The sequence below is a fragment of the Eulemur rufifrons genome, chromosome 7, assembly GCF_041146395.1.
Source record: "Eulemur rufifrons isolate Redbay chromosome 7, OSU_ERuf_1, whole genome shotgun sequence".
In the NCBI taxonomy this organism is placed as follows: domain Eukaryota; kingdom Metazoa; phylum Chordata; class Mammalia; order Primates; family Lemuridae; genus Eulemur; species Eulemur rufifrons.
The window spans coordinates 145,665,381-145,679,565 of record NC_090989.1 but is presented as its reverse complement, the minus strand read 5'-3'; the positions used below and the strand labels follow the sequence as shown (position 1 = coordinate 145,679,565).

The following is a 14,185-nucleotide window of genomic DNA, read 5'->3' as shown; positions in this document are numbered from 1 at the left end:
AGATACATTTAATTTATTCCAGAAGTTCTTACCAAGGACTGGGACAGAGGAGTGATCAAGTCCAACACAGACAACATACCAGGAAATGCACAGAAACCACACAACTAAGTGGGGGCAAGGCAGGTGCAGGTGGAGAACAGCATCCCTGAGAGTTTGAACCAGGACACACCCTGAGAACAGATCGCTGGCAAACAGGGCTGCAGTTATCAAGGGTGTGAGGTGGGAGTGTACAGGTGAGCCTGGAACAGATAGTACCTTGTGTGTAAAATAAACTATGTGCAGCAGAACTAATGTTAAAAGCACACGAATGAACAAAAAGACATACATACACACTAATGACATTGAAATGGAGTGCGGAATGGCGTTATGAAAAGAGAGGTGAGACTGCAAATGTGGGCGAGGGCCAGATTTATCTGGCTTCGTATGCCCCACAGAGTTGAGACTTCATGCGGAGGGCACTGGGAAGCCACTGGAAGCTTGGCTGCAGCTGCCCAGACACCCCCGCTGCAGGCCCCCAGGTACACACACTCAACGCATCAGGAGGGACCGGGGCTTTATCTTCTCCCAATCTGCTTTCCTCCTATTGTTCTTCCATGGAAAGGTGGGCAGACCCCTGCCTGGCCCCTCCACATACACACCTGTGACTGAAGAGGGGCCTTTGCCATCACCTCCACCCCAGATGCCATCCAGGACAGGAGGTCCCCCCATCCCCCACCTGGAGGAAGGTAGAATGGAATCCCGAGGGCTGGGCTAGTCGCTGACAGTATTCATCTAGGACAGGCAGAAGAACCCAGAATGCAGCGGGAGCAGGACTGGGAGGGGGAGGGTCAGGCTCCCTCGAAGGCTCCCTGGAGGAGGCAGTGCAAGCTGAGCCCTTAAAGGCGTTGGGATTCTGGTAAGCGGAGAGGGCAACAAGGCGTTCCAAGCTGCAGCAAAGGTGTGCGGGTGGAAACGCTCAAGGTGACGGGTAGAATCGGACCTGAGGTTGGGAAGTGGGGCCGAGGGTGGACTCTGGGCCAGGACTTGGCTGCCTGGGCATGCAGTACAGGGAGCGTTGGCCCCGAGTCAGGAAAGGCCTTGGCGGGAGCAAAGAAGGCAGTGGGCCATTTTAAGTGGCCAGGGTCTGGCCCGGAAGACACTAGACCTTTTTTTTTTTTTTTTTTTTAAAGAAGGGATGGGATGGGAGTGGGGAAGCTGGTTCCTAGAACCCCCAGTTCAGAACTAATGCAGGGTAAGGATTTGTGGTCCATGGGCAGGTCCTGTGGTCAGGCCCACGGATGATATCTTTCCCTCTCCCCCTTCCCCGCTCCCCACACACCCCAGGTTCATCTCCAGTCATAGTTTACTTTTCCGGCGGATCTGGGAGTGGGTGGTATGGTGGGGGCGGAGGAGGGAACGTTTAGATTGGATTGTAATAACCTGTCTCCGGCGGGGTGGGGGTGGGAGCGTGTAGGGGACCTCGGCTCTGCCTCTGTTTAGCCCGGTGGCCTAGCGGAGTTCCGCTCTGCTCCCGGCCTCAGTCTACCCATCTGTAAACGGGGGCGGTGGGGCGAGGTGGGGATCTTTACGACCCGGCTCTGCGGGTTTGGATGTCAGAGCCCGTAGGAAGCGCGCGGGGGGCGGGGCGGGGCGGGGGAGGGCGCTGGCGGGCGAGAGCGGGAGGGTGCGGGGGGCGGAGAGCGCCCGAGGCGCCGCCGCGGGGTCAGAGTCCGCAGCTAGGCCCAGGGCCGCGGCGCCCGGCTCAGGGCGGGGGAGGAGGCGGCGCCTCCGGGGCGGGGCTGCGGGGCGGCCTGGCGGGAGGCCCGGCGTGCGTCAGCGCCGTGAGCCCCGGAGTTTTCCACTGACGAGGAGGGCGGAGCAGCGGGCGGGGCCGGGCGCAGCCAGTCTCCCGCTGCCGCCGCCGCCGCCGGACGCGCGGAGTGAGGGGCTGCTTGACCGACGGCTGCACGGCCGAGCGCGCACACTGTCGCGGCGCGGGGACCATCCGCGCTGGGACGCGGATCGCGTCGGTGTCCTTGGCGAGCGCCCGGATCGCAGGTGAGCGCCGAGGGGCTCGGAGCCCAGCTGGACGGGACTTTGGGGAGGGATTGTCCGGCGCGAGTGGCACCGCTGCTCCAGCCCCTGCCGTTCGTTCCCCCTCACCCCGAGCGGGCGTCGGGGCTGGGACTGTCCGGTTCAGCCGCAGACTGCGCGCCGCGGCCGGAGTTCGGGGCCGGCAGCCTGGGAGGCGGGAGTCGCAGGGTTTTCGCTCCCCTCCCCCGCCCTGCCGCGGTTTCCCTAAGAAGTCACAGCGCCCCGAGTTCAGTGCGGGTGGCGGCCGAGCTAGGGTTGCGCGCAGGTGGCTAGGTGACGGGGTGCGCACGTCCTCGGGTGAGTTTCCTTTTGACCTAGTTGCCTAAGAACTTTTCAGAAGTTACTCGCGTGGCCAGAGCAGGTGACATTTGTCGCCTTCCTTCTCGGGCACCCTCCCCCGGGGGGGAGGGGGTTGCCCGGGCCGTAGAGTGTGCCGGCCGGCGGGGGTCAGGGAGGTAGTGGAGGCATGAGCTAGGAGTGTGGCTCGGTGAGTCACGAACCCCGGGAGGGAGGGAGGGAGGGAGGGGAGGGATTGTGTCGTACGCTCACCTGTTTGTCAGTCACCGTCACACGCAGAGGCCACCGCTGTGAGTCATGGGCGCTGCTACACCGGCCACCCGCGGGCACACGTAGGCTCTCTCCCACGCACTCCACTCCCTTCCCCAGCATGTACTCCTCCTCTTCCTCAGTTTCCCCTCCCGGGGGGCCCTTTCACAGGCACGCACTGTTGAGATGCCCACATCACAGCAACAGTCACACACTTAGTCACTCCCGCTCCCCGGCACAATGACACAGCTATAGCCCACACTTCTGAGACGAGAGGGTCCCTCCCCGGCTCCCCATGCCCACCCAACACCTCCACTCTGAGTCTCACAGTCCTTTGGAGAGTAACTCATCACCTCACCCGCCCCCAAATCCTGACAGCCCTGCTCTCTTCTTTCTCCAATTGCCTTGGTCTCCAAGTCCACTGTCTTTCTCCTGTGCCCTTGACCTGTCAACTCACCTGGCCCTGGCAGCACCTCCAACGGCCACACCCCCTCCAGTCCCTGTGCTGAGCCATCTTTTGCAAATGCAAATCTGGTATTGTCACTCCCTACTTAAACCTTTCTGTGGCATCGCGTGCCCTCAGGCTAAAGCCTATCCTGGCACTGAGGCTCTGGGGCTGCCCCTCCCCCGCTGGCCACTCTGGCTCTTCCTCCTCAAGTCCTTCCCCTGTGCTGAGCCCCTATCTGGAACCCTCCCAACATTGCTTTCTCTGAGAGACCTGTCTTCACCCCCAGCTTCACCCCTCCTTCCTCACCCATCTGAGCCTCCATCCTAGCACCCTACACTGGTTGTTCTCCTCCCCGCTCAACTCACAGCTTCTAGAGGGTAGGCAGCATTTGTGTAGGTCTCGCTTCCTGTATGTGGAGTGCCTGCCACGGTGCTTGGCACATCGTGGGGGCTCGATAAATATTTGTTGAATGAATGAATGAGCGAGCAAAGGAGGCCCTGCTTAGGTGGAGGCAGTCATTGCCAGGTGCAATTTCCCTTCTGCAGGAGCAAGTACCTCATGTAGCCAGCAAACATTTGGCACCTACCCAGTGCCAGGTGCTGGAGGCCAAGGCTGAGGAACTGTCCCCTCCCCTGAGATCACTTTCTGAGGGATGGGTGGGGGAGGGGTACCAAAGCTTTCTGTCTGCCTTCTCTGGGCTGCCCAGGCTGGTTTTTCTGTGGGGGCCAGAGGTGATTAGAAGTGCCCTCCCTTTCTCCCAGGAAGTAGTTCCTGAGGGCCTGGGGTCATGTGACCCCAGGTGTTTTTTTGGGGGGGGGACTGGCCAAGGCCTGGGTCTCTGAGGTTAAAGGACACATTCTTCAGATTCCTGGAGGGGGAAGGCAGCTAAAGGTGGCCCCTCCCTAAGACCAGCTCCTGCTGGGGGCTGGGGCTTTGGTGGGACTGCTGAGGTGGGCACAAGAGCTGGTGTGACTTTTCAGAGGCCTAGAGATGCCCCCTCCTCTCCTAAATAGCCCTTGGTTGCTTGGAGGATGGTGGAGGCGGAGTTGAGGTGACCCTCCCTGGATTCTCACAGTGAGGCCTGAGTGTGTAGGTTGCTGTGGCCTGGAGCCTGAGGGGCGGGCCCCCCCTCCCCCCATGCCTGTGTGTGGTGGCAGGAGGGCCTCCTGATTCTCAGGGCTCAGTCAGATCCGGAAGAAGCCTGGTTCTCTTTGATTCAGGGCCTGTCTCTGGGGCTCCTCGGGGGTGTGGTATTTCTGTCTGAGCCAGCTCCTGGGAATTGCCTTTCCTTCCTCCAGGACCCTAGGAGGGGGCTGTGCTCACCCTGGGAACAGTGCCATGGTCAGGATCTTGATTCCTGGGTAGCTGCTGAGGGCCCCTCCCCCACCCTCTGACTCACTGTCTGACACTTTTCTTGGACTCTTTCACTATCTTTCATTCCTTTTTCTGACTTGGCCTCTCCTTGTCTCTGGCTCAGTCTTTTTGTCTCATCTCCAGCCTCTGCCTCTCTCTCAGCCTCCGGATTCCCAGGTGGGACAGAGGGAACCTGAGATCCAGGGGCGCTTCCCCCCTCCTGCCTCCCCGAAGGAGTATCCAGGAGGAGATAATTTATCACTTCATTCCAGGTCTGCAGATCCTGCAAGGGGTTCTTCACTAGAACCTGCACCTTGGCCGTAGCTTCCCTGTGCCTCTTCTTCCCTGTTTGCAGCCTTGGTGGTCTAAGCCCCTCACCTTAATTTCTCCTGTGGACATCCTGAGGCAGGGCCATGGTGTCTGGTTTGAGCCTGCGTCCTTGGCTTCTCTCTCCATCTGTTTGCTCTTGGGGAACGGGGTCTCCTGAGATGCCTACGTGGGCACCTGTCTGCAGCCTGAGTTTCCCCCTCCTGCCCTCAGAGCAACCCTTTTTGAACACCATTCTTGCTTAAACCCTCTGGCACAGGCTGGCGGATGGGCATATGACCCCCTTCTTAAATTAACTGTGACAAGAGCAGGAGGTGGTCACACTGTCTTCCCTCCACATATGAGGTTGCCCCCAGTGACCTCATGTGCATAAAGATTGTTTCTGCGTTTATACCTGATGTGTGGGGCCAGCCTGCCTACCTCTGACATTGTCAGATGCCCTTTCTATACCGGACTCTGTCCTAGGCCTGGGCACAGTGATGGCCAGGCAGAGATGGCCTCAGCCTGCTGTGAGGCAGACGAGCAATGAGGCCGTTGCAGTATGGTCAGATAAGGCCTGTGATGGGGAAATTCCAGGGCCTATGGGAGCTGTCTTAATTCAGGCTACTCTAACAAAAAAACCATTGACTGGGTAGCTTAAATAGAAATTTACTTTTCTTACTTCTGGAGGTTGGGAAGTCCAAGATCAAGGTGCCAGCCAGCCTGGTAAGGGCCCTCCTGATTTTTAGGTGGACACCTTGCTGTGTCCTCACATGGTGGAGAGAGAGAGATCATCTCTCTTGTGTCTCTTCTTATGGTACTAATCTCATTCGTGACCTAATTTAATACCTCCCAAAGGCCCCACCCCCAATACCATCACATTGGAAATTCCTCCTCAACATATGGATTTTGGTAGGATACAGATCTCAGTCCATAGCAGGAGCCAGAGAAGCAGGGGGAAGGAGTTGGGGATTCAGAAGGCCCCTTTGGAGATGATGTCTGAAAGGGAATGAGGCTGGGGGCTTCTATCTTGTGCAAAGGTCAGGAGGTGAGCAGGGACATGGCCACTGGGGGAACTGCATGTTCAGCTGGAGTATAGAGAGGGGTTAGGAAGAGTCCTGCATGATGAGGCTGAGGGGAAGCCAGGGCCAGGCCTGCTTCAGCCTCTGGAATTCTGGACTTGATCCTGAGGGCAGGCTTCCCTGAGGAGAGCTATGGAGTGCTTCTAAGCATGCAGTGGTGGGTAAATGTGCGGTTTAAGAAGATCATTCTGGCTGCAGGGTAAAGAATGGCTGAGGGAGAAGGCAGGAGCAGTGGCAGGGGGTGTGGATAGCAGTAGTGGGGACAAAGACGTGATAAGGGCAATAAACTTTTTAAATTGATAGGGACCCACATAAAATACATACAGTACACAAACCTTATGTGTAGAGCTAGATGAATTTTTTATAATTTTAGACACTCATGTAACCAGGTCAACATAGAACATATCCAGAACCCCCCAGAAAATTCCCTCGTGACTCGCCTCAGTGTATGCCCCTCCCCCTGGAACCACTATTCTGACTTGTAGCATCACAGATTGGTTTTGCCTTTTCTTGAGCTTAACTCGCATGCATTTTGTGTCTGGCTTCTTTCATTAACATGATGTCTGTGAGATTCATCTGTGTTGTGTGTAGCCAGGAGCTCACTCTTTTCTTTTTTACCGTGTAGAATAACACATTCGCTGAGCACTTATCACTGTTCTAAGAACTTGACACGTATTGGTTCCTGTAAACTGCCCAACTCCACGAGGTTTTAAGATAAAGAATTGGAGACACAGAAAGGTTAGGGAGCTTGCCCAGGATTACCCAGCCAGCTGATAGCCGAGCCAGGGTTCAAGCGCGGGCAGTCGGGTTCTGGAACCGAAGTTCATAATACCACACCAGGCAGCCTCCGTGATGCCTACCGAGCCTGTGCCTGGCCTGGTGTGGATTAAATGGATTTATGTGAACTTCCAGGCTTGTATGCCTGGGTGTAGATGGAGCGGGGGGAAGCAGTTGAGGATGATACAGGTTTCTGGCTTGAGTAACTGGGTGGGTGGCGGTGCTGTTACTAAGATAGGGAACACAGGAAGAGGAACAGATGGCACAGGGTGGGGGGTGGGGAACAGACAAGGGGTTCAGTTTGGGGCCTGTGGAATTTTATGTTTCTAAGGGATGGCTAGGCAGAGATATCAAGGGGGCCATTGGCCCTGGGGGGTTCTCAGGTTTGGGAGTGTGATGAAGGAGGCATTCGGGACCCTGTAGACAACATCTGGAATTTGGGAAAGGATGGGTTCTCCCTGCAGGACTATGATGGGGACAGGGTATGTGGGTGTTTGTTCACGTGTGTTTCTGTGTGCTCTGTGCATGTGTTCGTATGTGTGCATGCCTACCTCTGGGTCATGAGTCCCCCATCTCCTGGGAGGGCCTGCAGGTCAGCTGGGAGCTGGGTTGTTTTTGTTTGTGGTTTGACCCTGGGAGGAGGGTGCCAAGCCTGAGAAACTACCCGCTGAGAAGCCCCCGGAAACATCTGTGAGTCCTCTTCCCGCAGGCCCAGGGTGGGAGATTGGCCAGGGAGGGAGATTTTCTTGTTTCTCTCATGCCTGCCTGGGGGAGGCTGTCCCTGGGATGAATTTTATCCAGTTAGGAGGTTGACAGCACGCCCTCCAGGATTCAGGGACATAATGAGAGGCTTGGGAGAAAGGGAAGGGGTGTTAAGAAGGGACACCTGAGAAGAGGAGACCAAGACAGCCTTCTGGTTGGTTTTTCCTGTTCTCATTTCCTGTGATGGCAGTGGGGGAGGGTTCCCCAGCACTGGGGCCTCGGCTTGGCTTCATTTCCCTTCCTTCTGGTGACCTCCTGGGGGCCAGCCCTGAGTGCAGCAGGACGGAGCAACAGAGACAAGGTAGCTGTACTCAGCCCTTAGGATTGAGTCCTCTGGGGGATCCCAGGCCTTGGAAGGGGCTATTATTAGCTGAAGCATGCAGGAGCAGGAGTCCAAGCCCCCTCCCCTCAGCCAGCTTGGCTGTGGGAGTCTCTGGTTACACTCAGCTGAGGGCAGAGACCCTCAAAGGGGAGACACCCTGGTGTGTCCTGGGGTGCTCCACATGGCAAAGCCATAGACAGGAAAGACTGGACATTAAGATCCACTGAGCGGCTCTGGTCACACAGGCCTAGAGGCAGGGACTTCTCTTCTGCAGAGCGGGGGTTTCTGAGGGAAAGTCTGAGAAGCTCCATCACAAGGAGGGGAGGGGCTCGGGAAAGTACTCCGTCTGGGAATGGGGACCAGCGTCACAGCCAGCATGTTCCCCAGAGTGCCTGGTCAGCCTGGCCCTAGAACAAGGGCTTGCAGCCTCGGGCCTCATCTGTGTGCAGAGTGGTGAGTCTGTGTGGGTGTGCTGGAGGAGGAGGAGGAGGAGGAGGAAGAAGCAGAGCCACCGTACCAGGGCTGTGTAGGCAGTCGGGTGTGCAGACGGGGACACACACATACACACACACACACAAAGGCACACAGATGCGAGCCGTGTGAATCACCCAGCCGGTGAGTCAGCCCCCAGGATTCCTGTCGGGGAATGAGTGAAGCCGGGCTGAGGTCTGTCAGCCCATCTGTTGGCCTGTCTGCCTCCTGCCCTTGCTGGTGTGGATGCGCGTGTGTAGGTGGGTTGTAGAAGGTGGTGGGGAAGGTGGTGGTTTCCTGGGATGGCTTTGGGCAGAGGTCGTGGGAGTTTGAAAGCACCAGGCTATGGATTTGCGCATTATTAGTTTGGAGGGAGGCGCTGTGTCTTGTGCAGAGAAGATTCCTGGAGACCGTGTCCCCTGCACACAAGAGCACCTCAGGCAGGGCTGGAGGGCTGAGCGAGGGTATGGGACGCCTCGGAGGGTAGGTGGGAGGGATGACACCTGCTGCTGTCAGCCTGCCACTTAGAGCCTTCTCATTCCCATTGCAGGCTGTCTGCCCCAGACCCTGGAGCACCCCTGCGCCACCATGACTGGGCTGCTGAAGAGGAAATTTGACCAGCTGGATGAGGACGACTCCTCGTTCTGCTCTTCCTCTTCCTCCTCCACCTGCCATTCTCGCTCCTGCTCCCCGAGCTCTTCCGTCTCCCCTGCCTGGGACTCGGACGAGGAGGGCCTCAGGGATCAGACCCCGCTGCCTGACCGCGACTTCTGTGGCCCCCGTAGTTTCACCCGTGAGTCCTCCCTCCCCTGGGCCCCCCACCACACTCCTTCCTTCCTGAAAAATGAGATTTAGCGGCCCCTGACAACCCTTTTGGCCCCTGGAGGGTGTCTCCATGGCTGTATCTCCCTTACTTGCCTCCCCACTGTGTCCACTTCCCACGACAGAGTGGCCGTTCAGTGCCCACTGCCCAGAGGCACCTGAGCCCAGATCGACTCACCTTTGACCTTGGGAGTAATGATGTCCAGGATGCAGCTCCTCAGAGTGGCCTTGGGGCCTTCCCGCTCCGGCCCCTCCCTTCTGTTCCAGTTTCGTTTCTCCAGCACGCACCCTGCCCTCCTACAAACGGAACTGCCGGGGTTCCACGCCCCGCACCGCTCTGCCACAGGGCCTGTCAAGCCGGTCCCTCTCCTGTCAAAATGCTGTTTGGCTTTGCCCGAACATACTGAAAAGGATTTTCCCCCCTAATTTTCCAAGCTTGTGTAATTCTGATTGCAAACTGACAAGGATGGCCCTAGAGCAGTTTTTCAACCTTATTTTTCATTATCACTCCCCTCAACCTCAAGGTCATTTTCCTTCTGATCACCCCCTCCATGAAATTTTAATACCACAGACGTGCTCTTTACCTTTTTATGTGCTATATGTGTATCTGCGCATTATACATAAAAACTATGATTTTTAGCACACAGAATCTAACAGTACAAAAAGAAAACCTTTTAAAAGAGAATTCCCTCGAGCATCTGGGTACAGAATTAAAATATTAAGTGGAAATATGGAATAGCCTGTATTCAACCATTTTATGGTAATTTCTTTTGGTTCAACCTGATGTAGAGACCAATACATAGCTTGCTATTCAATATACAATCAACAACTTATAAAGGGAAGGCCTTTCTAAGCCTATTGCAAGATATAGACGCTCTAAAGGAAGAGATTATGATACCTTTGATTACACAGACCTTAAAAAGGTCTTCCTCTAAAGGAAGAGATTATAATACTTTTGATTACATAGACCTTAAAAATTATTTTGTATAATGCCATAAACAAAAATGTAAGACTAAAATATCTCCTTAGATAGGCTAGACAGATAATTATTGTTGCTAATATCATATATAAAGAGGTCCTACAAGTCAATTTTTAAAACTATAGAAAATTGTACAAGGGGCCTATAAATGGCTGGTAAGCATGGGAAAGATGTTTAATTTTACAAATACTGTCATTTGGCCTGGTAAATAACAATAAGCCATTGTGGACACGGGTGTGGTGTTCAGTTTTAGCAGCTCCAGTCTCAGCCAGGCTGGCTCCTAATTTCAGATCCATTTCTTTATTTGAGGTGGGTGGAGCGGGGACGGATGCGGGGAGATGGCCGGGCAGGATCTTCCAGGAGGTTATGCTGTGCCTCACAGAGAACTAACCCCCGGCCCTTCCCTGCCTGCTTTCCAGCCCTGTCCATCTTGAAGCGGGCTCCCCGGGAGCGCCCAGGCCGAGTAGCCTTTGATGGCATCACCGTCTTCTACTTCCCCCGGTGCCAGGGCTTCACCAGTGTGCCCAGCCGTGGTGGCTGCACTCTGGGCATGGCCCGTCGCCACAGTGCTCGTCGCCACTTCTCCTTGGCCGAGTTTACGCAGGAGCAAGCCCGGGCACGGCGGGAGAAGCTCCGCCAGCGCTTGAAGGAGGAGAAGCTGGAGATGCTACGATGGAAGGTAGGGAGACCCCTCTCCGTGGCCCACACCCTCAGGGAGCTCCTGGAGTCCTAACCATGAGGGGCAGGCACAGCAGGCTTGGTGCTGACTTGCTCATTATGTATATGGGAAAACGGGCCCATGATCCCAGTGACTGGCTCAACTGGAGTCTGTTGCCTACGTTCTCCGCAGACGGGGAGACACGTGGGGGCACCTGTCTAGTTGTCCCAGGGGCCGGGGGCATGGTGCCTGAATCTGTCTGACCTTGTTGGGGAGGGGATGTGGAGTTGATGTGACATTGGCAGTGTTTATCTGGCTGGCTGGGGAGGAAGTATGTCCGTGATCTGGCAAATGGCATGAATAGGACATCACTCTGCAAATGCCCTGAGGGCAGTGCTCTTCACTGTCTTGTTTACTGTCACATCCACAGTGCCCAGCACAGAGTAAGCACTTGGGGAGTGTTTGTTGTGTGACGGGGGCTAAGTCTGTGTCCTGTCTGTGCTTCTCACATCCCTTTCTCCCATGGATGCAGCTTTCGGCCGCCGGGGTAGCCAAGGCGGAGGCAGGCCCACCTCTTGAGGTGGATGCCATTGATGACGCCTCTGTGGAAGAGGACTTGGCAGTGGCCGTGGCAAGTGGCCGGTTGGAGGAAGTCAACTTCCTACAGCCCTACCCAGCCCGGCGACGACGGGCTCTACTGCGGGCTGCGGGCATTCGAAGGATCGATCGGGAGGAGAAGCGGGAGCTGCAGGCACTGCGCCAATCCCGGGAGGACTGTGGCTGTCACTGCGATAGGGTCTGTGACCCTGAGACCTGCAGCTGCAGCCTGGCGGGCATCAAGTGCCAGGTGCGGTGGTTGGACCCAGCTGGGTGGGGAGCTGAACCTGGGGGCTTCTTTGTGCTCCATGAAATCCTCACTTGTGCTGCCTCTACTTTCTCTGCAGATGGACCACACAGCATTCCCCTGTGGCTGCTGCAAGGAGGGCTGTGAGAATCCCAAGGGCCGTGTGGAATTTAATCAGGCACGAGTTCAGACCCATTTCATCCATACACTCACCCGCCTGCAGCTGGAGCAGGGGGCCGAGAACCTTGGGGAGCTGGAGAGCCCCACCCAGGGCAACCCACCAAGCCCTGGGGAGCAGGCCTTGGTCCCCACTTTCCCACTGGCCAAGCCCCCTGTGAACAGTGAGCTGGGAGACAACAGCTGCAGCAGCGACATGACCGATTCCTCCACAGCATCTTCCTCAGCATCGGGCACTAGCGAGGCCCCCGACTGCCCCACTCACCCAGGCCTGCCTGGTCCTGGTTTCCAGCCTGGTATGGACGATGACAGCCTGGCGCGGATCCTGAGTTTCAGTGACTCTGACCTCGGTGGGGAAGAGGAGGAGAAGGAGGAAGGGGGTATGGGGAACCTGGACAACTTCAGCTGCTTCCACCCAGCTGACATCTTTGGTACTGGTGACCCTGGTGGCCTGGCCAGCTGGACCCACAGCTATTCTGGCTCTAGCCTCACGTCAGGGATCCTGGATGAAAACGCCAACCTGGATGCCAGCTGCTTCCTAAACGGTAGCCTTGAAGGGTCGAGAGAAGGCAGCCTTCCTGGCACCTCAGTGCCGCTCAGTGTGGATGCTGGCCAGAGCAGCTCAGTGGATCTCAGCTTGTCTTCCTGTGACTCCTTTGAGTTGCTCCAGGCTCTGCCAGATTATAGTCTGGGGCCTCACTACACCTCCCAGAAGGTGTCTGACAGCCTGGACAACCTCGAGTCACCCCACTTCCCTTTGCCCGGCCTCTCTCCCCCTGGGGACGTCAGCACTTGCTTCCTGGAGACCCTCATGGGCTTGTCCGAGCCAGCTGCTGAAGCCCTGGCTCCCTTTATCGACAGCCAGTTTGAGGACCCTGCCCCAGCATCTCTCATGGAGCCTATGCTGGTCTGAGGACTAGAATGCCTTTTCCCAGCCCCAAGAGCCCTGTTGCTGCTTTTTTGTAATTCTGGGGCTCCCCAAAGTCTGTATGTAACAGGCTCCCATTGGCTGGCTCACCCATGGGTGCCATGTGCACACTCCAGGTTTTCATGCAACACTCTGGATTTATTTATTTATTTTTTTTTAACTTTTCTGTGCTAAAGAGAGGGTGGGGAGGGGGGTTCCCCTTTCAGCTGCCCAGCCCCCCATGCCCTTCATTGATCTTCCACCTCCATAACGCGTGCCAGGAAGAGGAGAAAGTGTGGCTCCCCTAGAGCTTGGCAGACCACTTTTTGGTCATTGTGTGATGTTCCTTAGCCACAGATGGTGAGACAGGGCTGAAATCAGGTGGCTTCTCCTGCCACCTTGAGCCCTAGACCCATGGGTGGCTAAATCTTCTGGACTGTGAAGACTAATTTATTTCCATAATTTATTTGGAGACTGAGGCGGCTTTGGCTACTCCTCTGTGGCTGGTGGGCCGTGCTGAGGGTGGTGTGGGCACAGACCCTTGTGAATCCCTTTTGCCTTGTAGTCCTGCTCCCTGCCCTGCCTGAGCTTTGGTGGAGACCAGGTCTGGATTTGAGCCCTGTGATCTACTGTGTCAACTGCCTGGCTCCTGGATGGCTGAGCAGGTGGGGGCTGGTCAAGAACACCGTCTGGGCAAGGGGAGGGGCTGGGCTGACCAGCTGTGACCAAAACTCCCTTCTGTCCCACCAGCCCCCTCTACTTCCTGCCTCTGCCCATCTCCTCCCCAGGGGCCACAGCCTTTATTCCAGGCCCATTTATGTAGGAGGAGAAAGGGGGAAGTTGAAGGCCCAGAGAGGGCAAGGGGTTTACCTCGGAGCACAAAGCATGTCCCAGACTACTTATCTCAGGGCTTTCTGGGCACTGCACTCCAGTCTGGCACACCTGCCCGTGTCCTGAGGCCAGTTGGTGAGGGGTGGCTCCTTAGGGCTTTTGTTTGCTGATACTGAATTTTGCATCATAATTTCTATATTGTCCCTAAGTATCAGAACTATAATTTATTCATTTTTCCCTGTGTCTGTGCCAAGAAACCCAGGCTCTAGACATGCCCCCTTGCCTAGGAGGCCTTGCCAGCCTACGTGCTTGTGGGAACACCTTGTACCTGAGCTTACAGGTACCAATAAAGAGGCTCTATTTTTAATAGTGTGGTCTGCATTTGTGGGATGGGGTGTAAGGGTGCACTCTCAGGAGGCAGTGGGGACGGAGGGGGAGACAGGCCCTACAGGGCAGTGTGGACACTGAAGCTGTGTTGGGGGTGGGAGTAGGGGTACACAGCACATTTGGCCTCCTTCCAGGTGAGCCAGTCAGCTTGGAGGCAGGAGCCAGCTGAGAGGCAGATGGAGCGGTTTTTCCTTTGGATTAACTCATTCTTCTCTGGCGGTTGCCTCTGGTGGTAGTGGGGAACAACAGTAAGGTCTTCTGACACGAGGTCCCTCCTTCCCATGCACGCACACTGAGCTGGGGCCTGGCCCTGAGGGTGAAGTCACCCACCTGGGTGGGGACAGGGCAAGGAGATGTGGCTGGTGGAGGCCATGGGCTCAGCAGCTGTTGTCCCTGGGGACTTGGGCACCGGAAGCTGCAGAACCTCATCACTCTGCACC

General features: G+C 56.3%; 1 protein-coding gene across 3 annotated transcripts; it reads left to right on the top strand.

Moving 5' to 3' along the window:
- The first annotated feature begins 829 nt into the window (after positions 1-829).
- CSRNP1 (cysteine and serine rich nuclear protein 1) lies at positions 830-13,724 on the top strand. 3 transcript variants are annotated; one of them, XM_069473466.1, is made up of 5 exons: positions 830-960; positions 8,691-8,933; positions 10,361-10,620; positions 11,132-11,446; positions 11,544-13,724. In XM_069473466.1, the coding sequence occupies exons 2-5, from the start codon at positions 8,729-8,731 to the stop codon at positions 12,531-12,533; spliced, it is 1,770 nt and encodes a 589-aa protein (XP_069329567.1). In that variant the 5' UTR covers positions 830-960; positions 8,691-8,728; the 3' UTR covers positions 12,534-13,724. The 3 variants fall into 3 exon arrangements, with proteins under 3 accessions (XP_069329567.1, XP_069329565.1, XP_069329566.1); XM_069473464.1 differs by lacking the exon at positions 830-960 and adding an exon at positions 1,883-2,037; XM_069473465.1 differs by lacking the exon at positions 830-960 and adding an exon at positions 7,948-8,335.
- The last annotated feature ends 461 nt before the right edge of the window (positions 13,725-14,185 follow it).